Source organism: Papilio machaon, chromosome 23 (assembly GCF_912999745.1).
Source record: "Papilio machaon chromosome 23, ilPapMach1.1, whole genome shotgun sequence".
Taxonomy (NCBI): Eukaryota; Metazoa; Arthropoda; class Insecta; order Lepidoptera; family Papilionidae; genus Papilio; species Papilio machaon.
Genome location: NC_060008.1, coordinates 1,023,376 through 1,047,748, shown reverse-complemented (window position 1 = coordinate 1,047,748; position 24,373 = coordinate 1,023,376). Strand labels below are relative to the sequence as shown.

The window sequence follows — 24,373 nt, the reverse complement described above, 5'->3', positions numbered from 1 at the left end:
AAGATGTTTCCTGATCGAAAATACGGAAGGCAGTAAAGTCTCGCCGGAGGTCAAGTGGTATTGCGAACGGAAACGATAATAGTGTAATTAAACGAAATTTATTTGAGACGATACAGAATTTATTGAACCGTATTATTTATAGGTTAAGAATGCTTTTAGTATATTGCTATTTGAGTCAATTTTATGTGATACAAATTTAACTAAGGAATTTTAGTTTACGTATATTTGTTCACGAGCTGTTGCTCGCGACTCTCGAAAAAAAAACTTAATAGGCTGTGTTCTTCTAGACTATGTTCTACATCTGTAGCAAACTTCATTAAGATCTGTTGAACTGTTTTGGAGATACTCGTACCTTCTAACAAACATTCATCCATCTATCCATCTAAACTTTTCCATTTATAATATCAGTAAGATTTCTCCGTAAATATTTTTGATAAATTCATGAGTTAAACATTAATTGCTATTATTCTTCAAAAACTAATTATTGAATAGTTAAATGATAAGTCCGCGATATAGCAAACTGACTGACTGATGAACATAATTAAAAAGGTTGAGTAAAATTCAAAAGCTTTAATTCAAGTAGATTACGACCATGTTACTTTTCATGAAGACAATTGCGACTTAACAAATAATATATAACGGTATGTTTCCATTGCAGCAGCTCGCAGGGATCCGGCATGAATTGGGCGTCGCTGTCTGACAGCGGGGGCAGCGGACACGCCCCGCGCGCGCCCTCGCCCCGCCCCGCGCCAAAGCGTGTGCGCAGCCGCAGTCTCAGGTACTGAATTTATACTCTTAGTTCTTGATAATTATTAGAGGAGACGGAGGAGTATTTTGTTAACAGACCACTATTTTTAATACAATGGCTACAACCAGTCGATTTGAAGCTGTTTGTGTGAGGTTAGACAAGTGTTTCCCAAAGTGGGCGAAAATGCCCCCTTGGGGGCGTTTGAAACCTAGGAGGGGGCGATTAGGGCCCCAAAATATGGGGGCCATTGAAATTAATTAAAGTAATGAAGTTGTGGTTTTTAATTTTAGGGCTGAATAAAAATAGGGGGCTCTGAAATATAATTGATTTTCAAAGGGGGCGGTGAAAGAAATAAGTTTGACAATCACTGGGTTAGACAGAGAAGAGAATAGATTTATTAAGATATAGGACGAAACTTTTAATATATTTTATCTTAATTAAAAATTTGTTTTTTTCGTATTGTAGTTCGCCGTCTCGGTCACCGGGGGGCGGGTCAGGTGGCGAAGGCGCGCGCGAGGACGCTGTCACCGCAATGTCTGCGCTCTTCGCCTCGCGCTTTCCCACCGCACAGAAACACATGGACGACAAGTGAGTGTACACATTAGGGTGGGTCAAAAAAATCAACTATTTTTTTTTTTACAATTAATACGGAAAAATGGGTTACTAGGCACCTTAAAAAAATTCTCACCAAATATGAACTCTTAATTTTAATAGGAAGATCCTCCGCGTCGCAGTTTTTCATTTTTTTCTCAGTCCAATAGAAAAAAATTCATTCCTCATCATTAATTGGTCGTACAGAAATTTTTTTTTAAGAATTTTGTAAGAAATTTAATGCTCTACAAAAAAGGTATCTTATGTTTTTTCCGTAAACCTCACCATTTCACTAATATTGAAGATTTAAGATTGATTATTTTAAGTCAAATGTCACTTTTGTTTATGAATTTTATAACTCGACAAGAAATGGCTATTATTGAATGCGCAATAGAAATTTTTGTAGCAAATTAACTGCTCTATAAAAATGGTATCATATGTTTTGGCGATTAAATTAAGCGTTCAAAAGATATTCATCATCAAACTTTCATGTATACCGATTTTAAGAGTTTTTGATTAAATAATCGAAAAATTTCAATTTAATCTATCAGTTTTGAGAAAATTTACACGAAAAAAATTTTTTTTTTATCAACTGAGAAACTTCAAAATGTTTTTCAAGCTTTTTTTTATGTGTAAGTATTTTTATCTACATTTAAAAAAATAAATTGTACATTATTATTTTTTTTATTGATAAATGATTAACTAAGCGATAAATAATGTACAATTTATTTTTTTAAATGTAGAAAAAAATACTTACACATAAAAAAAAGCTTGAAAAACATTTTGAAGTTTCTCAGTTGATAAAAAAAAATTTTTTTCGTGTAAATTTTCTCAAAACTGATAGATTAAATTGAAATTTTTCGATTATTTAATCAAAAACTCTTAAAATCGGTATACATGAAAGTTTGATGATGAATATCTTTTGAACGCTTAATTTAATCGCCAAAACATATGATACCATTTTTATAGAGCAGTTAATTTGCTACAAAAATTTCTATTGCGCATTCAATAATAGCCATTTCTTGTCGAGTTATAAAATTCATAAACAAAAGTGACATTTGACTTAAAATAATCAATCTTAAATCTTCAATATTAGTGAAATGGTGAGGTTTACGGAAAAAACATAAGATACCTTTTTTGTAGAGCATTAAATTTCTTACAAAATTCTTTAAAAAAATTTTTCTGTACGACCAATTAATGATGAGGAATGAATTTTTTTCTATTGGACTGAGAAAAAAATGAAAAACTGCGACGCGGAGGATCTTCCTATTAAAATTAAGAGTTCATATTTGGTGAGAATTTTTTTAAGGTGCCTAGTAACCCATTTTTCCGTATTAATTGTAAAAAAAAAAATAGTTGATTTTTTTGACCCACCCTAGTACACATACACGAAACTCGTACACACTTGTACGAACAACGAAACGTACACAACAACAAAAGCACGATACACATTCACACGTATTTCTAATTTTCTACCTGTCCCAGATTGCGGGGACTTATCGACGAGTTGACGGAACTTGACAAGAAACCTGACCGGCCACCTATTGAGAGATTTGTGCAACGACAGGTCAGTTGTACAGTTGATCTAAGACATCGGAACCTGCCATTGGAGCTACTAGTTTTTGTACTTTTAAGGTCTATTTATTAATCTAAAATGTACATAGGTGTTGGAGATGGCGCGGGATTGCTTACACAAGTCGGAGTCGAAGCAAGTGACCAGCTCGTACTTCTATGACATGGCGGACAGTCTGGACAGACTGTTGGCTGAGGTGAGTTTGTATACATCTTATGAAGTTTATAGGTATATTTAGGAAAATATATAGTATATCTATTTTTAGTCCTGTATAATATTTTGGTAGTTGTAAATGGTGTCTTATTGGAAAATTTTGTAATTATTATAATTTAATGAATTTTTTGTGGTAATAATTTTGTATTGTGTACAAATGGTCGGATGTAGTTTCTACGAATAAATGAATGAGTAATATTTTAATTATAATATAATTGATAATTTACTTTCTCGAAAAATATACTTATCAAAGTAATTTTCTCAAAAAATGATTAATTCCCTCTTATCCCAGACACGTGAGAAGTCAGCGGAGGCGGGTGCGCAGGTGGCACCACTAGTGACGCGGCTGGTGCTGGCCATGGCGCGGCCGGCGCGTCTGCTCGAGTGTCTAGAGTTTGATCCTGAGCGCTTCTACCGTCTGCTAGAGGCCGCTGAGGGGCATGCGAGGCAGTCGCAGGTGAGTTATTACACAGTTACATAATTACACAGTTACACTATTACACAGTTACATAATTACACAGTTACACTATTACACAGTTACATAATTACACAGTTACATAATTACACAGTTACATAATTACACAGTTACATAACTACACAGTTACATAATTACACAGTTACATAATTACACAGTTACATAATTACACAGTTACATAATTACACAGTTACATAATTACACAGTTACATAATTACACAGTTACATAACTACACAGTTACATAATTACACAGTTACATAATTACACAGTTACATAATTACACAGTTACACTATTACACAGTTACATAATTACACAGTTACACTATTACACAGTTACATAATTACACAGTTACATAATTACACAGTTACATAATTACACAGTTACATAACTACACAGTTACATAATTACACAGTTACATAACTACACAGTTACATAATTACACAGTTACACTATTACACAGTTACATAATTACACAGTTACATAACTACACAGTTACATAACTACACAGTTACATAATTACACAGTTACACTATTACACAGTTACATAATTACACAGTTACATAATTACACAGTTACATAATTACACAGTTACATAATTACACAGTTACATAATTACACTTTTGTTCACATTAGTCCGGACAGTACTTATATTGTGTTTTGTTGTCAGGGCATAACGACAGACATCCCGCAGTACATAATCCACAAGCTGGGACTGTCGCGTGACCCGCTGGCAGAGCTGAACGCCCCGCCCCCACCCCCGCCACCCCCACAGCACAGCGCCTCGCCCTCCAAGTGAGTACCCGAACACAATAACATGGGTACCATAATGCAAAAAAATTGTATGTGCCTATTGTGTGTAGATATTTCGATGGCACCTACGAATAGAGGTCAATGTACAAATTGACAACTTTTCAAGAGAGGCTCTCAAAGTTTTAACCATTCAGGATAAGATGCCGCATACACCCTTTTACTTCAGCAAAAAATTAAATTTACTTTTAAATATGTATTTTGTGTAGTGCTTGTTGTTAACTTATCAAAGATTTAGTTTAACACAAAAAAATAAAATCTTCAATTTGTTACTTTGGTCCATATACAGTAGGACCCATCGATTTTGTGAAGGAATGGAATTTCAAATGACTATATCTTTCGCATTTATAAATATTTAATATAATATGTATTTATGTTATAGGGGGCGTGGTCGTCAGTCTCCGCCGGGCGCGCCCCCCGGAGGTGCTCCGCCCTCAGAGAATGACTACCACGTCATCAAACTTATATCTAATGGCGCGTATGGAGCTGTCTACCTTGTCAAACATAAATTAACCAGGCAGAGGTCAGAGAGTGGACTTTAATTCATACTTATATTTAGAGCGTCGGTGGTTCAGTGGTTAAGCATTTGACTTGCAATCTGCAGGTCCTGGGTTCGAATCCCGCCATGTAACAATGTTTTTTTCGATTTACATATGTACATTTATCCGACATTCTTACGATGAAGGAAAACATAGTGATGCTGCACATATCTGAGAAGAAATTCAATGATATGTGTCAACCCGCACTTGGCCAGTGTTGACTATGTCCTAGTTACTCCTAATTTGGGGTAGGCTCAGAGACCCTCAGTGGGGACGTATACTGAGCTGATGATGAATTATTTTAAGTATCTTTAGGATTAAATAGCACCAGTAGTAGAACAATTTAGAAAAGGTTAGCGTGGTATGGTCATGTTATGAGGTGGGTAGAATCGCATGTGACAAAGAGAACGTTTATGAGTGTAGAGGTACACAGATAGAGGTAGACATAGGAAGAGATGTATGGATTGCGTGAAAGGTGACATGATCAAGAAGATGGTGATAATGGAGATGATGGCAGACAGATTGATTTGGAGGATGGAAATATGGTGCACTGATCCTAATCCTTCGTAAGTGTGATAAGGTTAGGGAGATGATGAAGGGTATTTTATTAAGGATTTTTTTATATATTTAGGTATGCCATGAAGAAGATCAGTAAAAACAATCTAATCTTGAGGAACCAAGTGGAGCAGGCCTTCGCGGAGAGAGATATACTCAGTTTTGCTGACAATCCTTTTGTGGTAATTTTTTTTTACTTAATTTAATTTGCACACAATCGAGTACCTAAGATTTCTTTATTTTGATATAGTCCAAAGTAACTTTTTTACCTTTACCTTTTTTTTATTGTGCACGGACGGAGTCGCGGGAAAAAGCTAGTTTACAATGTTTTTACTTAACTTTGAAACAGTGCTTATTCGGATTTTATCTGTTTTTTTTTAAATATTTTTTGATGTTTTAATTTGTAAGAGTGTATACCTTGTCTGTAGGTGACAATGTACTGTTCGTTCGAGACGAAGCGCCATCTATGTCTGATCCTGGAGTTTGTGGAGGGCGGGGACTGCGCCACGTTACTGCGCGCCGGCCCCCTGCCCCCGGACATGGCGAGACATTACTTCGCGGAGGCTGTCCTCGCTGTAGAGTATCTGCACTCGTACGGCATCGTGCATAGAGATCTCAAACCTGACAAGTAAGATGCGACACGATATAACACGTCACGACACGATACGACAAGACACGACACGTCACTTCACGTAACATCGAGACAAGACACGTCACTACACGATACGACAAGACACGATTCGTCATGTCACGTTACTTCGAGACAAGACACGACATGACACGACATGACATGACATGACACCTAACACATATACATTTTCGAGTTTATCTATATTACTAGCGATCGTCTGAGAGGTTGTCAGTGCAAATAAAAAAATAGCCTTTAGTATGCCCGTACATATATAAATTCAAAATTCATTTATTATTATTATAAGCTACCTTCATGTGAAAGTCTCGTCAAAATTGATCTCGTCGTTTCGGAGGTTACCCGGAACAAACATTATTTGCGGACAGACGAACATGACGAATCAGACAAAAATTCACGTATACGAAATATGTTTTTTTTTCTATATTTCATACAGACAGTCCGATTTTTTAATTGTTTTGGTTGAATTTATCTAAAAAATAATTTATTGTTGCAGCCTTCTCATTACAGCGACGGGACATATAAAGTTGACGGATTTCGGACTCAGTAAAATGGGCCTTATGTCGTGTAAGTAAAGTTCAAAATTCAAATTCAAAATTTTTGTTTCGAAATAATTATAAAATCAATTCTCCATTGGATTTTAAGCTCTAAAACAATGGGAATACAGTTGAAATTTAAATAAATATTGCAGTGGCTACAAATCTATACGAGGAGTATGCGGACCGGGAGGCGCGACAGTTCTCTGACAAGCAGGTCTGCGGTACACCGGAGTACATCGCACCTGAAGTTATATTGAGACAGGTATTTATGAAAAGTAAAAAAATAGAAAAAAAAAACGAAAAAAAATTACAACATTACAAATGAGTATAACTACTGTTTTTGTAGTTTTGGTCACTTAAGTTTTTTTTTTATATCAAACGAGCAAACGACTACCTGAATTCGCCGAAATAGCGAATCTACCGTTGCCCATAGACATCCGCAATTGCAGAACGCGTCAGCCTACCTTTAATCAACGGAGAAGGGTATGCACAGAAAGGGAATATTTCCCCTGCCTTTGCGTCCCCTCTTCCGCCAATTACACTTCCCCTTCCCATCCTTACCTAATAGGAAAAGGGGTGGGAAGGAAAAAGGACTAAAATTAGTCTTCCAGCACCACACTCATCAGACTGTACTTGGAATTACTTCCACTTGACGTCTGTCTTCTGTGAGGTCGTGGTATTTCACTGAGCGAGGACAATTCGTGTACACAACAAGTATTGTTGTTGCGGAATCTACCTCTGAAACCACCTGGGAAGTGGGATGGGTTTTTTACCACTTGTCCTTTAGTGTGGTTTTAATTGTCACCCTAAGGGTTCTAAGTTGTATATAATATGTCAGGGTTACGGCAAGCCGGTGGACTGGTGGTCAATGGGTATCATCCTGTACGAGTTCCTGGTGGGCTGCGTACCTTTCTTTGGAGACACACCCGAGGAGTTATTCGCGCATACAGTTAATGGTAACCCCACTTTAACCCCATAACTAAACGGACCAGTCTTTTTTGTAAACAGCTCACTATACGTCCCCACTAAGGTCTCTGAGTCTACCCTAAGTTAGTAGTGACTAGGACATAGTTAACACTGGTCAAGTGCAGATTGACTTCATATATCTTTGAATTTCTTTTCAGATATGTGCAGCATCACGATGTTTTTCATCGTAAGAATGTCGGGATTCGAACCCAGGATCTGCAGATTGCAAGTCAAGTGCTTAACCCTTATATAAGTACTTGTTAATCCTATAGAATTCAAATAAATGATTGTTTTTTTGTCCTTTTGTCGTGATGTCTGTGACTTTGTGTATGCTAATCTCAGAAACTACTTAACCGATTTCAATGTGGTTTTCACTAAATCATTGATATAAGTTTCATTTAAAATTTAGTTACAGATTTTAAAAGCTATTAATTTTCATAAATTTTATTTTTTATTTATAAATATGCTTCCAGATGATATTGAATGGCCTTCAGAAGAAGATTTTCCTATAGCAATAGAAGCTAGGACCATAATCACTGAACTTCTCGCCAGGAACCCTCGCGACCGCCTCGGCACTGGAGGAACTCATCAAGTTAAGGTAATAACTGATGAATGACTTCAAGAATATATAATCATTCATTCATCTTATGTCTAAAAGTGAATGATTACTGTTGGGAACCAAAACGAAGATTAGAGTTAGTTCATAGATGTAGAGATTGGATTAAAAATAGTTTTATATGTGACTAGTTATCGCCCGCGACTACGTTCGCGAGGAATAAAAAAAAACTTAATTTGTAGCCTATGTGTTATTCCAGACTATGTTCTACATCTGTGCCAAATTTCATCAAGATCCGTTGAACCGTTCCAAAGATACCTTCAAACAAACATCCAACTAAACATTCGCATCTATATATATATAAAAGAAAGTGGTGTTAGTTACACTATTTATAACTCAAGAACGGCTGAATCGATTTGACTGAAAATTAATGGGGAGGTAGCTTAGAACCAGGAAACGTACATAGGTTAATTTTTACCCCGTTTTCTATTTTTTATTCCGCGCGGACGGAGTCGCGGGTAAAAACTAGTTTATAATATTAGTAAGATGTCTTGTATAGAAATTTGACTAATTGTCTACATAAATATTCCTTCTAGGATCATATCTACTTTTACGGCCTGGACTGGAACAATCTATTAAGAAGGAAGGCAGAATTTATTCCACAATTAGAAAACGATGAGGATACTAGTTATTTTGATAGTAAGTACATTAGAAATATAATGTTAATTTTAACATTTTGGAAGATATATTAAATATTATGTTGTTGCAGGTCGTTGTGATCGTTACAACCACAGCGAGGCTGATACTGATGAGGCGGGGGAGGGCGGGGAGCCGGGGGAGGACCCCCTCTTCGCCGCCTTCTCCTCCACCTCCCCTCAGTGGCGGCGACACTACAACCACTCACACTCACACTCTCATTCTCACTCTGTTGTCTCACACGACTCAAGGGTGAGTTTTATAGTAATCTGATTGTAACTAGTTTCTAAGAAAGTCGCTTAAAATAGATTTTTTATCTAAATCTAAGTGCAGTGACAGTATAACCTGGATATGAGAAAAAATGTCTCGGTCCCTTAGATTTTCACTTATCCAGGTTTGACTGAATAAGGAAATAGACATTAGACGAGATACTATTTTAGTAGTTGTTTGTTTAACACACTTTAGTTTATCGCTTGAGAGCTTAAAAATATATATCCTTGTTATATTTATATTATTAGATATAAAGCTTATTAATTTATTTATTTTTATAATTTGTATGCACAGAGCACGGACAGTTGGCCGGGCACGCCGGACAGTGCGGGCCCCCCCACCACGCCCACCGCTCCCCACCACCACCCCAAGTGTCCAGTGAGTACTTCACTAAACACATTTCATCTAACACTTTGCTACTCCGAATTTTACATATTAAAAACACTCGGTGGCACTAACTGTTGGTTTCTGAGACAAAATGTCATTATATTGTCGTTATCTTTAACAAAACAGAGATGTCATTTTTTTAGTCGGGTACTTTGGTCTCAGAAACCCACAGTAAATGTGTTATTAAGCTAATCAAGTTATACTTTCCCGTTCGCGTAGTCCCATTCATGCTTAATCACCATATATTTAGCTATAGACATTAAAGTTTACTTTAACAAGCCCTTAGGGTAGTTTTTAGGTTAATGAATGAGTTTTTTAATTAATTAAGAACGACTTAACTCAGGTGTGATCGTCCCACCGACTAGTTTCGGAACCAATGGGGGGGTCCATCTTCACTACGAGTGTTTATTTTGAGGACTTCTATTGATTAATTAATTAATTATTATGTGTCATATTGTTTCAATGTCACCAGTTGGTTGGTACCGGTGGTGGTTCAACAGCGGAGTCCTCGCAGACGGACTCTGACGACGTGTCTCCAGCCGCCCGCCGCCGCGCCGCGCTGCGCCCGCCCTCACTCGCTGCGCACGCGCACGGCCACGCCCACACGCACGTTGGCCACGCCCTCGCGCACTCACATCCACACCCACATCCGCCCGTCTTGCCGAGGATGTTAGTATTTTTTATCTATTACTTCTCTGTCTTAAATAATATTCTTTTATCTAGAGGGCAGTTTTAAATGTTTTAATGTTTTGCTCTTTTATTCTGATATTAGCTATCGCCTGTGACTTTGTCCGCGCGGAATTAAAAAAAAACTTAATATGTAGCCTATGTGCTAAATATCAGTTAGATCTATGCAGTCAATCTGGAGATACCTTGCAACAAACATCCATCCATCCAAACATTCGCATTAATAATAATATTAGTAAGATAATTAAAAGAATTATGTAAAATATGACATATTTTCTTCATTAAGAATTTGTTCCATCTAGTCAAAGTGAGAGATGAACCTATCGCAGTTAATTTGCTCGTACATTTTAAATCATTTTAAGTAATTTATTTACTTGACCAAATGTCTAAATGTTGACATTTTTAGAACGGACACATCAAAGCGAGAAGAAAAGGGAGCAGATAGAGTGGACAAGCCGGAGAAGACCAAGCCGATAGCTCTAGCTGCACCCAAAGCTATGCGTCGCTCCGCCAGCACATCTGGACTCTCGCTTGTTATACATCCAGGTGGGAGTTTTATATAAATTCTAGGATTTATAACAAATAAATATTATAATGTCTCAAACAATCGAAATAAGCTTAAGTAATTTTATATTCAACATTATGAACTTGTAAAAATAGTTCTTATTGTATAGTGTATTAGGTTTATTTTTGTTGTTTCCAGCAGAGGAGAGCGGTGTGATAGCGGGCGGGGCGGCGTCTCCGTGTGCGGGGAACACCTCCTCCACCAACTCCTCGCGTGACTCCTCCCCCTGTCGTGATCCACCTTCACCCTTCGCCATCGCCAACCACTCGTATGTATTACACTTCTGACTCAGAGTCAAATGGTCACTAAGCACTCTAACTTACAACTTACAGGTTCACAAGTGTGGCTGTTAATTATTGTTTTCTTTGCCTATATATTTTTTAAATTTTTTTAGTTGGAAAACAAGCAGTCGGACTATACTTTAATCAATAATTTGTATCATTTAATCGACTTAAATTGAAAAAAAAATCGTTTTTTAATTTAACGAAAACTAGTTGTTAATAAAAAAAAATTATCGGTTAAATACCGGCATCATTTAGACATAAACCGGAATCTTCGAACAACGTTCTTAGACGTGTTAGAGTGAGACAAATGTATCTGAATACATAAAAGGGCAATACCAGTACTGACGTCATCGCCTAATATTTCTAACTGTACGTATGATTTCATCTTATGTTTAAATGAACCTTTACTTTCTCTGTGTATCAGATTGATTCAGTCATCAAAGCCACCTATAGTTGTGAGACGTGGACCTCGTGGTTTTGGATTCACAATACATACAGTGCGAGTATACTACGGCGATACAGATTATTACACCATGCATCATCTCGTCTCCGTAAGTATTACACATCATCATCATCAGCTCACTATATTTCCTATTAACTTAGGTGACTAGGACATAGTCAACACTGGCCAAGTGCGGGTTGATTTCATACATTGAATTTCTTCTCAGATATGTGCAGCATCACGATGTTTTCCTTTACAGCAGTGTTTCCCAAAGTGGGCGATAACGCCCCCTCGGGGGCGTTTGAAACCTAGGAAGGGGCGATAAGGGGCCCAAAAAATGGGGGGCATTGAAATTAATTAAAGTAATGAAATTGCGGTTTTTAAGTTTTAGGGCTGAATAAAAATTAGGGGGCTCTGAAATATAATTGATTTTCAAAGGGGGCGGTAAAAGAAATAAGTTTGACAATCACTGCTTTACAGTAAGAATGTTAGATAAATGTACATATGTAAATCAAAAATTTAAAAACACACTCGTACATGGTGGGATTCGAACCCGGGACCTGCAGATTTCGAGCGCTTTACAACACCCCCTCCCCTCTTTATAGCGTTGTCCTGTTCCTGTAGAATTCCAATGCAGTGATCTCAGTCTTCATACATATTGTTGTCTCTTTTTAGTCAAAGATAACGATAAGGATGACAATATGAGTACAAGTGCATTTTACCAAATAGTTTAAGATTTCTTGATAAATATTGGGTGATATTTGAAATGATGAATCTTTATATGGTTCTTCTTAATATGGTTTTTCATTTGGAAGTTAACTCACAGAGGAAGTTAGTGGCACTTAGTGTGTAATCTAGGATTGTTTTATATTATATTTGCTTTAAAAATAAAGTTGAATTTATCAGGCTGTGAGTGAGCAAGGCGCGGCCTGGGCTGCAGGTCTTAGAGCTGGTGATTTGATAACACAGCTCAATGGAGAGTCTGTGCAAGGACTGTTACATACACAGGTACGTTGGAATTTCAACTTTAACACGATTGTAATAAGATTTATTATAATTTAAAAGTCGTAATTTTTATCTTTATTTAACATTAGCTGTAGCCCGCGACTCCGTCAGTGCGGAATTAAAAAAAAAAATATGCCAAATTTCATCATGATCCGTTCAGCTGTTCTGGAGATACATTTAAACATTCATCCATTTAAACATTCGCATCTATATATATATATATATAAAAGAAAGTCGTGTTAGTTACACTATTTATAACTCAAGATCGGTCGAACTGATTTAGCTGAAAATTGATGGGGAGGTAGCTTAGAACTAGGAGACGGACATAGGAACTTTTTTATCTTGTGTGCATTTTTTTTTATTCCGCGCGGACGGAGTCGCGGGTAAAAGCTAGTTTATAATATTAGTAAGATTTAATTTAAATTTAATGTACTTTTGTTAGGTGTTGAAGTTACTTTTGACTGCACCACACGCTACTCTACGCGCCACGCCATTAGATCAAACTACAATTCAGGTAATTACAAAATCTATTTCTATAATTTTCATAAATCTCGTATATCATTGTCTCTGGTATACTAAACACTTATAATAGAAATGTCTATGTTTTATAAATATAGTTTATATTGTTGTGTAGGCGGGTGGGCGTCGCCGTGCGGGCGGTAGGCGCGCCTCCGCACCTCCTAGGCCCCGCCCCCGGAGACGCTGCTCTCTATTCCGTCGCATCTCTACCAAGCGCGCCTCGCAGGAGATGCACCAGGTAACACAGACACAAATAATAAATACTTACATTCATACTCATAATCGTTATTTAGTAATCATTAAGTATTTCTGGGTTATGAAATATTGTCTATGGTATGCTTTTATCTATAGATGGTGACAGCTGCGGGTAGTGGTGAGTGCTCCTCGTCTCCTGCCGCCTCGCCTGCAGCAGACAGTCCTCTGCACGCCAACACACACTACCAGAGGTAACATTTTCTTATTCATTACGGGGTATAATGTAACATTGTAGCTGTAAAGGAAAATTTGAAATTGGTAAAGTAGTTTTTGAGTTTATTCTCCATGAACACAAAAAAACTACAAATCTTTACATTTTATAAAAAATACGAATAAAAAAACAATAACATAACTCAAGCCAATAACTAAGAGGGGTAGGCAGAGGTTATCGATTTGACGTGGCCGAAACACACGTCATTTTGTCAATCATAGAAGAGTTGTCAATGACAGCATTAATAGTAAATCGTAATTTATTATTCAGGCCTTCGTCTCTCCACGGGCTGAAGCACAAGTTGAGTGCGGGCGAGGTGCGGCGCGCGTCTCTGCAGCACATGCCGCTCTCCCCCCTCGCACGCACACCCTCACCCTCCCCCCAGCCGCAGCCAGCCTCCCCCACCAGGTAACACACTGCCGCTGTCAGGTAACCGTTGTTACCACCAATTAAGCAACACTGTACTGCATCTCAGTTACCCAGAATCAATTAGGTAATTATAAATAACTATCTCAACCTCAGAGCGTCGGTGGTAGTAATCTGCAGGTCCTGAGTTCGAATCCCGCCATGAATTAAATGTTTTTTTTTTTTCGATTAACATATATAAATTTATCCGAAGTTCTAACAATGAAGGAAAACATCGTGATGAAAACTGCACATATCTGAGAAGAAATTCAATGATATGTGTGAAGTCAATCCGCACTTGGCCAGTGTTGACTATGGTCTAGTCAACCCTAAATTGGCTCTGAACCCCTCAGTAGGGATTATAGTGAGCTGATGATGATGATGATCTTAGCTTCATCTGCTAGTTATGGATTTTTTAATGTCTTTATACAGGAAAAAAAGAATTTAAAATTAATATTTTCAAAGCGTAAGCACATTGTCATTGAAATGTAACTATCATCTGGTGTCTAATATGAATTTATATCTTAACGCCAAATTTCAACGCTTTATCATTATTTAATAAAAAAAAATCTCATTTGTTTGTCACATTTGTGTATACTGTCCACTCTATTCTGTGTTTAACAATTTTCATGCATTGATATGAACGAAACTTTTCATTAAATTTAAAGTGCAAAGAATTACGTAAAATATTTGTACGTGTACGTTGATTTCGATGGATTTCGTGATGAGGAAAAGTTTTGTTCAATCTGTACCATTGACTAAATGTTGGGCAACGGGCCACAGTAGGTGTGAGGCGCGCAGTCCCTCCCCACTGGCGGCGCGTGAGTGCGGGCGACGTCCCTGGCCTCGCCGTGACCCCGCCTCTCCCCTGCTACGCCGCGCCCTCTCCCCTGACAGGTAACGCCCCCCCCCTACATCACAAGTTTCTTATTGAGCGACAAGTTTTACATCAGAAATTCAATTTAACGCATTCAACTGGGAACTTAAAGCATTGTTAATTCTCACTCTGTCTTCTATTGACCTAAGTCAGAATTAATAATAATAATCTTAAAAGTAGGTAATTTGGCCATGGGGGGTCTGAGGTAACAGTTCATTTTGGGAAAGGGGTCACTTGTCCAAAATAGTTTGGGGATCCCTGTTTTTGAGACTAGCTAAGGGAAAAACTTTGGACAAGTGACCCCCTTTTCTAAAATGAACTGTTACCTCCAGACCCCCCCATGGCCAAATTATTTACTTTTAAGATCAATTATTATTATTATTCATTCTGACTTAGGTCAATAGAAGAAGACAGAGTGAAAATTAGCAATGCTTTAAGTTCACCACCATTTTGGGAATCCCTGGACTAGTTCATCCAAGTACCAGGAGTATTAAAACACACGGTGTACTTGAAAGTTAATGTAGTGATTATGAAAGACAATTTAAATCAATTTTGGTTCATGATTGGTATTATTCTGTATTTAAAGGAAATTAATACCAAATCATGGGATATTTGTGATAGAAATGAATGCATTAAGTACAGATTTTATAGCTCTAAATATGTTTTTTCTTAATTTAGGTTTGTACTGGCACCTATATGTTATGTGTTCATTGCTTTTTTCTTTGTTCACTTTCATTTATTTGTATTAATCGTATGCTTTGTTTTTGTGACTAAGTCATTTGTCATAGTCGTATTAAAAAAATATATTAAGTCCTCATCCACGTAACATCTATTAAAAAAATAAATCTACATTTTAGGTACGTTTCGTAAATTCATAAATCTATTGTTATACTCTCAATTAGATTACATCCGCGATCAGCTGAAGCGAAATGCTCCATTTCACCACTATGTTGTGGTGTGGGCGTGGCTGTGAGTAGTGGGGGCGGGGCCAGTGCGAGCAGGCGGGGCGCTGGTTGGCGCGCGCCCGCCCCCGCCCCGCCCACTCCGCCGCCCCCGGAGAAACCCGACGAGCCTCCACTGCCGAGGATCGCGGAGGAGAAGGATTCTCCTACACACCACGCTGGTCACTCTAAATTACCTACTAGGTAACTGCATACAAATTGTACTCCAATCAATGTATTAAATGTTATTTTGTATTTACTTCATTACTGACTGATTTATGCCACCAATTTGTAATTTGACTAGGCAAATTATAAATTGAATTTATATATGTTGTCTATGATACCAGGACCCCAGCAAAGCAGAGTACTCCGAGCATCTTCACGTCGTCACCTAAGAGTGTGGACAGAGGTGTGGCGGATGCGAACGCCTCTTTCGCTTCACTTTCTCTGTCAGATGAATCTTTTATGGACACTTCGATTGATACGTCTAATCTGGATACTTCTAGAGAAGTCTTTTTAGGTAAGATATATAAAAAATGTACTAAAATATAGTACACTATTTATATCTAAGTATATGAATTAGTTTGTCAATAAAATAATTACAAAAAGTCATAAACAATAAATTATAACCGTGTTTTTACTTAAAGCAAATAAACTACAATAGAAATTGCTTTATTTCGTCAATTGCAGATGATAGTAGGTCCAGTACAGAACCAAACGTAACTACAGATGTAAGCAAGAAAACGAGCACTACATTTGAAACTATGCCATCTTCAAGTCAAACTGATCCACATTCTAAGACCAGACAAACACCAGAATCGAGTTCCAAAGAAGAAGACTTGAAGAAAGATAAAAATAAGACTAAAGAGAAGTCGGAACTAAAGAAGCAAGACTCTATAAAGAAAATGGAGATCTCAGAAATAAAAGAAGAAAAGACCGAAGTTAAAATAGAAGAGAAACCAAAAACAGAGAAAACGATGGAGAGAGTGGGGTCTATGAAGAAATCAGAAAAGGCTGAGGCGAAAAAGGAAAAACAAGAGAAGGCGGAATTGAAGAAGCAAGAGAAGATGGAAGCGAAGAAAAATGAGTCTGCGAAGAAACTGGAAGGATTGAAGAGACAAGAATCAGTGGAAATCAATAAGGTAAAGTGAATATGAACAGTAGTTGCCACACTCATATCGTTTTGTTAACTTAAGCAGTCCCTTAGTCTTGATTTATCGCACTTAGTGTATACTAAAATCTCCATTCATTGTTTTCTTGTCGGTCCAGTCCCCGGAGGCGGTGGAGTGCAGCAGTGGGGGCGTGGTCGTTGTGGGCGGGGCGGAGGCGGGGCGCGGCAGGAACAGTATGGTGAGCAAGTTGCTGGGTGTCATGGGTCGTAAGACACCACGAGACCGCGACGACGACGACCACAGACCTGCCAAGAAACAGGACAAGCACGCTAAGAAGAAGGTGAGGAACTTAACATCTAGCATAATGTAATATAACCTAACCTTTTTTGATATTAGACTTATCATGTAATCAGTAAGCTATGTACTTAGCCAATTATTTGAACTAGTTTTTGTACGCAACTTAGTCCAAGCGGAATTAAAAAAAAACTTAATAAGTAGCCTAGGTATTCTTCCAGACTATGTTCTACATCTGTGACAAGTTTCATCAAGATCTGTTGAGCCGTTCTGGAGATAACTTCTAACAAACATCCATCCATTCATTCCTATACTATCTTATTTATAATATTAATTAAATTGAGCCATTTAAGATTCCTTTACCTTTCCCTGTCTTACTTAAAATCACTGTATGCTAAAATTATTGATAATTAAGTGAATTTTTATTGTATTATGTAAATACTTGTTACGGAAGTTTTAAATCTAATTATAGGGTCAAAACAACCCTCAAACTCCACAAGTCGTGGTTGCACTGCCTCCTAAACCTAATGAACCTACAATACCCGAGCGTGCAAGCGAGAAGACTGACATTGTTGAAGACAAGAAGACAAAGAAGGGACGTGGCCGCGCATCTAGCTCCTCCTCCGGCGAGAAATGAACCAATTAAAATCAAGGGGCGTGGCTTCGTGAGTAACGCCTACTTCATCGAGAAATTAACTATTTATACTATTTTTGACTTTTATATAAAAAAACGTGTCTTCGGCTTCTGGAATGATAATTCAGTTCATTACTATTTTAAGACATATTGAACTTTATGTCTACAGCTTAAGGTCGTAATTAGCAACTCGGATAAACCAAAGATTAAATATGTCAAACTTTGTGAACGAAATCCATTGATATTTCTCTCGCATCTTTTTAAATGCATCAAGTATTAGTTTTTTCATGACCATTTGTTGAATTTGATGTCAGTTTTATATTTCTTAAGATTTGACATTTATGCATATACTTGAGAAGTCATTCACCGTCTTATCATTCAATAATTCATTCACTTGTCTGAACAAAATCAATACAGAAATAAATAAAAAACACCTTAAAAAATAATAACCTTAAAATGAAGTGACGAAAACTTTATTGTGTGTACATTTAATTGAACCTATAAAGGTGAAATTTAATTATAATCAAACTAAGATTAGTGTAATTTCACTGTACTTACATATGTACAGGTTCTATTTTTTACTATTATATGTGTCTATACGATTTTATTAGCGGCACATGAGGTATAGTGCGATTAATTTATCTGACCCGGTGTGTAAAAATTACATTGAAGTAATCGTTTTGTGACCCAATCTTAGAATTCTTCCTCTTCCCACACTTTTCTTATAGATGAAAGGATGGGAATGGAATGGAGATTTCTCAGAGGAGGGGACGTATAGTAAGGGGAAATATCCTCTTTATGTGCGTACCCTTCTCCGTTGATTAAAGGTAGGGAACGTATCTGCAGTTGTAGATGTTTATGGGCCACGGTCGTTATTTCAGCGAATCAGGTGGTCGCTTCGCTATTTCAGCGAATTATGTGGTCGCTTGCCACCAAATTAAAAAAAAATGTATCAATGTCCTGCACCCGGTGGGCGTAAGACTTACTACAATGGCTTAATAACCGCTCTGTCAATGTAAAAAAAATTCACAAGACCTTTGTCGGATTGTAGCCGTCTTGTTAAGTAGGATTTATATATTTTCTGATAGAAGTTGTCGCGATAACAAAACTATTAACCGGGCCAGGTAACTGTGTAGCACTATAAGCAAGTTTTTCTACTAAATGTCTTTGGTGTTGTATATCAATGTAATATTAGCTTTTTTTAGTCTACTTAGTATTTAACAGAATTATTGGATAAACTATTTTCAGCTGATCTCTTTTAATTATTATCTGGTTAAAATTATGTCAAACCCATTAAAAAAAATTACGAAATAAAAATTCTCTTTGTTTAAAGTAATATGACTATAAATTTGATTTTATCCATTATTTTCATTAGAGAAAAATTAATGACGTTGACGTCAAAGAGAGTTGTCATAAAATTTATAAAAAAGTTAACAATCTTAGTAAAGAAACAAAATATAGCATTGTTGCTTACTGCAGAAGCGCGAATAAATAACGTAATATAGCAGCGCTCTGATTGGCTGTTTAACATACGTCACTATGACGTATTGATTTTCTATTGGTTCGTGTAACGTGAATGCTTTCGTTCATTGGCTATTATGCCGTCTTCGTACAAAAGACAATGTAAATTTATGAAATCTAGCGATTGTAGTCGCTGAGCGACGAGTTCGTACACAGGCACGCTTCGTCGATATTTTTTTCCTTTAATCGCCAAAACGCCAATATTTTCATACCAAGTCTATTAGTTTTGAAGATTTACGTTGTATTTTGTAAGAGTTATAGTAAATTTTTAGATTTGTCTTTTGGATAAAAGATGGACGCTATGGTTGAAAATTAAAAACCGTGTAAAAATATTTTCATTTTAACATTATGTTTTAGGTACGGTTTATCGATGGTTGCCCAATATTATTTGTGAAGTATTGGAAAGTAATTCGGGAATTATTTAATTTGATATTAATTACATCAGAACACATTAAATGCCGATTCGTCTGGCGATTTCAATGTCATACAAAAACTGTAGCAAGGAAAGTGTTAAGTCTAATAATTTGTTATTAAATTTTCAGTATTACATTGTTGAGGCGTAAATAAAGTTTTTTTTTTTTGGAATAAAAATGTCTTAGGAATTGCGTACACGCTTGTGTTTTTATATTTAGACAGTTGTTCGCAATTTTAACTTCGTTCTTTCATAAGCTTAGTTTTAGGAACATTATGTGATAATATTTTTAATACCTATTACTGTCTAAAAAAAATTAGGTTGTGTTTTTTTCATTTCTAATTTCATTATTGCTTTATAACTCCTTGCATATAATTTTTTTTATTATAACTAACATTTAATCAATCCTTTCAGATTTATCAATAACTGTGCCATATTTGAAAACATTGCCTTTTTTGCTTTTTTATTATAGTTTTTTTTTTTGAGGTCTAATAACACTTTTAGTACTGCCAACAATCATTTTTTTTTATAAAAATGGTTCAAAATTACTTTCATTACTTTGTCTTAAAAACTTTTAAAAAATGAATAATTTAAGCTTGTTATTTTTTTTTTTTTTTTTATAATTTGTAGTCTTCCATATAAACAAATAGTCGTATTTTCAAACTGAAGTTATTTTGATTGTCAGAAATGTTTCGTTTTTTTTAAATGTTCTTTAATACAATTGTTATACATTTTTAATAATTTTTTTTCTTTGTTTCACATGTTTTTAAGACCTCTTTTTTTAATTACTTTTGTTGTTTTATGGCCGAATTTTACTCAGAGTAAAATGTTATTGTCTATAGTTAAACGTCTTGTCTATTCTTGTTTAGTTGCAAGAATCAACAAGATGTTTATAAGTCGTATCTTTTTAATACGTTTATCGAATTTCAACAGTTATTTTTATTTTATTTTATATACATTTTAATTAATATGTATACATATTTTAATTGGTATGTATATTTTTTGTTGTATCTTTTTTCGTGCTTTTCTTTTAAGCTATTGTTTTGTATTGTATTTTTAAAGTTGTGAATTTAATACTCAATGGTTGAATGAATGTAAATTGCCTGCGAAATGTGTTTTCTTTGTTTTTTACGCATGGTAACACAGGGTAATGATAAAAAGTTTTTATTTACCCGATTGTATATTTATTAATTAATTTTAATTGAGATATATTTGCTATATATATATGTATAATTTAATTTTCGCATAAGTCGATGACCAACAGAGACAATGATTTTTTTTTTATCTTAGCTCTGTGCATAATAAAATTGTTTTTCGGGACCACAGCTTTGAATTATTGTAGGTTTGTTTTTTATTCTCAGCTTAAAATTTATCTTTAGATTGTATACTAGTAGATTGGTAAATACAGAAAAAAAAATCTTAAGTTACCGAAAAAAAATAATTTTTTAACATATACCCTGAATAAAAAAAAAAAAATTTTTAGGTTTTATTGGTGCGTTACAGTTTATAGTTAATTGCCAATCTGTTAGTGTTGATCTATGTGACAGAGCGGGACATATCCCAGTATGCTCAAAGATTAAATTAATTAAGTACGTAATTTAGGTATAAAATAAGCATTGTTGGTAGATTCGTTTCATCGCATCTCATAAGCTTTACGTGTAGTATTATTCCTATGTTTCTCTTTGCCAGTCATAAATGTTGTAATTTTTTTAGTAATTGTATAATTAGACGTAATTTGAATGTGATTTATGTATAATGTTTGGAATGGAGACAGTCTCTAGATTTAATTGTGTACGAAACAATACGGATACGAAATAAACTCATGGATTAACTGGTGTTTTGTTTTTCTATATGAAACTAGCTTTTACCCGCGACTCCGTCCGCGCGGAATAAAAAATAGAAAACGGGGTAAAAATTATCCTATGTCCGTTTCCTGGTTCTAAGCTACCTGCCCACCAATTTTCAGTCAAATCGATTCAGCCGTTCTTGAGTTATAAATAGTGTAACTAACACGACTTTCTTTTATATATATAGATAGATGTCTCTTTCTTTTCAGAGAGAATAAAAAGGAGGGTTTTATACAAGTTTTTCGACATTATTTTTCTTCAAATTAAATAAGATTGCAAGGAGTTTAATCGGTTTTCAAATAAAAAAAAAAACAAGTGTTTTCAATAGTTTATTGATGTGTCCATTTTTGATGTAACAACTGAAAAATCAACACGCGCTCTAACAAATCCGTAGCAAAGCTAATGACGTCACAATAAGGACTAACAGGCGAAACGTTCGGGCCTCGAAATTAACCAGAAAGAATTCTTTGTGCGCGGAAAAATAATATTATTAGGATAATATAAAACAAATTAGACGAATTTACATAAAAATACAGCAAATTAAAACAATTACGAGAAGTTTTTTGATCAGTTTAAGGACGAAAGTCCTGGTTTAAAAGGATTCCAATATTAAAAATTAAAAACAAATCAATTCCAGTTCGCTTTAAATACTGAGGGTAACTACGCAATTACAATACTAATGCGATATAAAATAGTCAATACACTTAAGACACCAAATTACTTTAAGAAATCAATACAAGTATTAAAGGGAAGGGTCTTAGAAAACACACTAAGTGATGTGCTACAAAATATAGTTACACCAATTCTTACAAACTAAAGATTCAAACTTTATGAAGGCTCGAAGCGAGCGCATGTCTGGGAGCAAAATGTGGAGGAATGTCCCAAAAAATATCCGCGTCAATACTTTGACAGTTCAAGGCCAGTTTAGTGCTACGTCTGGTTACATCTATAATTGAGTTCTTCCGTTACGCAAAGATATTAAAATCAGAGAAAATATGTTTTGTATTCGCGATTTTAATCTGAAATATTCAAGCCTCCATAAATTTTGAATTACAAATTAGCAAGATACATATCCATATAAGTGTTAAAATAAACAATTCGGCCATTCGAAAATAATGTTTTTTATAAATGCAGTGTAAATTTTATAAAGTAAAAATGAAAGGAAAATGTTCAGAAAAAGACTTACATTTTTCTAAAGTAAAATTAAATATATCCATTACCAGATATCAGTACTTAAAATGTGAGAATAATGAAATAATTTTAGAATAGATTTAGTTCATTGAAATTTACACTGCATTTATTACAATGAGACAAACCTTACCCTGTCACTACGGAATCTCATACAATTAAACATGTTACATTAAATAAATATTCACTTTAGGAACAACGTTCAATAAATTGTTGTGGTAAACGTAACACTTACATAATAAAACATAAATAAAGATCATAAAAGATCTTAAAGTTTAAAATAATAAGAATTTTACTTTAACGACGGAGTTACTTCGTCGGCGTCTTGTGAAGAATCGAATAGATCTTTTGAATGCCTTCGTCTTCGAACCTCGGTTTTATGTTTTTTTGTTACATTTTCATTAAGAACTTCACGACATATTACGCGAAGACTTTTTAATATATTCGCTTCATTGGAATGATTTACAATAAATTCAGATGAAAAACATGAGAATAGTGAACTAGAAATCTTAGTTTCCAACTCAATGTTACGAACGTCGATTAACGGAAAGGCGATATTTTTGAATTGAGTTTGTACGCAAGAACGATTTTCGTTGTGTGTATTTCTGTTCCTTACTAAAATTTCTTGGCATTTGTTTACAGATGTAATAAAATCGTAATATCCTTCAATTTTGACGACGCACTTGTAACAAATTGTATGTGGAAAATCTGTTTCTTTTATCGTAAAATTTAAGCAGGCGAATATTTTCTCCAACATGTTATTTTTTCGACAAAAACTACCGAACAGCGATACATTAAAATCACTATCCGATAAACAAAAGCGACAAAAGTATCGCAATGTTTCCATTTTAGTTAATATCAAGCTAATTTTAGTTATAAATGTAGAATATAATAAATCTAATTCTTGTAAATTTCGCGCTAAAACATTACACAGATTATGACATCTGTGATTTGTTTCACGTTCTACAGATAAAAAATATTGAAGCTCTACTTTTTAAAATCGTAATTTTACGGAAAAAGGAAGGAGCGTAATTATTAAAGATATACCGGTTTGCAAAAAATACTATTTTGGACGGCTTATTTGTGTCATCTAAGTATACAATGCCTTGTTGATTTTATTTGTATCCAAAATATAAATTATCAAACCGTCGTACGTATTTAAAGGATGTTTAGTTAAATTATTTATAGTCCGTTACATTTAAAAAGCATTAATTTTAGTAGCTTTGGTAAAACATTTATGTTTTGTAAATACCTATATATATAGTAAAATGGTAAAAAAAAAATCTGAATTCTAAAATTAAATAACATTAAGAATTCCTCAAATTTCGTTAGTATGTTGTGAATATCAATCATTATTAACGATGATTTTATTATAAAAGGTTTTGTAAAATAATAAAATAAAATTATGATTTCAGATACAGTTAAAGTAATACGAATAAATACAAACCACAATAGATACATGTAAAATGACTGCTTGGAAATTAACTATTTCAAAATATAAAGAATGCATACTTAATATTATATGAAGGTTTTAAGATCTTATCTATATTCGATACAGATTATCTTAAAGCATATAAATTAAATTCTAACAAAAATTCATATATTCAACCT

At 35.1% G+C, this 24,373-nt stretch overlaps 1 protein-coding gene across 1 annotated transcript in view; it reads left to right on the top strand.

Annotated features, from left to right (window-relative positions):
- The window catches only part of LOC106713589 (microtubule-associated serine/threonine-protein kinase 3), a 48,046-nt gene extending 29,829 nt beyond the window's left edge, over positions 1–18,217 (top strand). Inside the window, exons 7-37 of the mRNA XM_045683692.1 lie at positions 659–778; positions 1,214–1,336; positions 2,825–2,906; positions 3,004–3,108; positions 3,418–3,582; positions 4,270–4,394; positions 4,792–4,932; positions 5,580–5,685; positions 5,932–6,131; positions 6,646–6,716; positions 6,841–6,950; positions 7,527–7,644; positions 8,128–8,252; positions 8,807–8,909; positions 8,980–9,158; positions 9,471–9,554; positions 10,036–10,232; positions 10,657–10,796; positions 10,954–11,083; positions 11,524–11,650; positions 12,448–12,549; positions 12,989–13,060; positions 13,181–13,303; positions 13,417–13,511; positions 13,802–13,939; positions 14,720–14,833; positions 15,716–15,958; positions 16,102–16,274; positions 16,445–16,896; positions 17,024–17,206; positions 17,633–18,217. Of these exons, the coding sequence (XP_045539648.1) occupies positions 659–778; positions 1,214–1,336; positions 2,825–2,906; positions 3,004–3,108; positions 3,418–3,582; positions 4,270–4,394; positions 4,792–4,932; positions 5,580–5,685; positions 5,932–6,131; positions 6,646–6,716; positions 6,841–6,950; positions 7,527–7,644; positions 8,128–8,252; positions 8,807–8,909; positions 8,980–9,158; positions 9,471–9,554; positions 10,036–10,232; positions 10,657–10,796; positions 10,954–11,083; positions 11,524–11,650; positions 12,448–12,549; positions 12,989–13,060; positions 13,181–13,303; positions 13,417–13,511; positions 13,802–13,939; positions 14,720–14,833; positions 15,716–15,958; positions 16,102–16,274; positions 16,445–16,896; positions 17,024–17,206; positions 17,633–17,797 (4,411 nt within the window). The 3' untranslated portion in view covers positions 17,798–18,217. The remainder of the gene's footprint in view (positions 1–658; positions 779–1,213; positions 1,337–2,824; positions 2,907–3,003; positions 3,109–3,417; positions 3,583–4,269; positions 4,395–4,791; positions 4,933–5,579; positions 5,686–5,931; positions 6,132–6,645; positions 6,717–6,840; positions 6,951–7,526; positions 7,645–8,127; positions 8,253–8,806; positions 8,910–8,979; positions 9,159–9,470; positions 9,555–10,035; positions 10,233–10,656; positions 10,797–10,953; positions 11,084–11,523; positions 11,651–12,447; positions 12,550–12,988; positions 13,061–13,180; positions 13,304–13,416; positions 13,512–13,801; positions 13,940–14,719; positions 14,834–15,715; positions 15,959–16,101; positions 16,275–16,444; positions 16,897–17,023; positions 17,207–17,632) is intronic.
- The last annotated feature ends 6,156 nt before the right edge of the window (positions 18,218–24,373 follow it).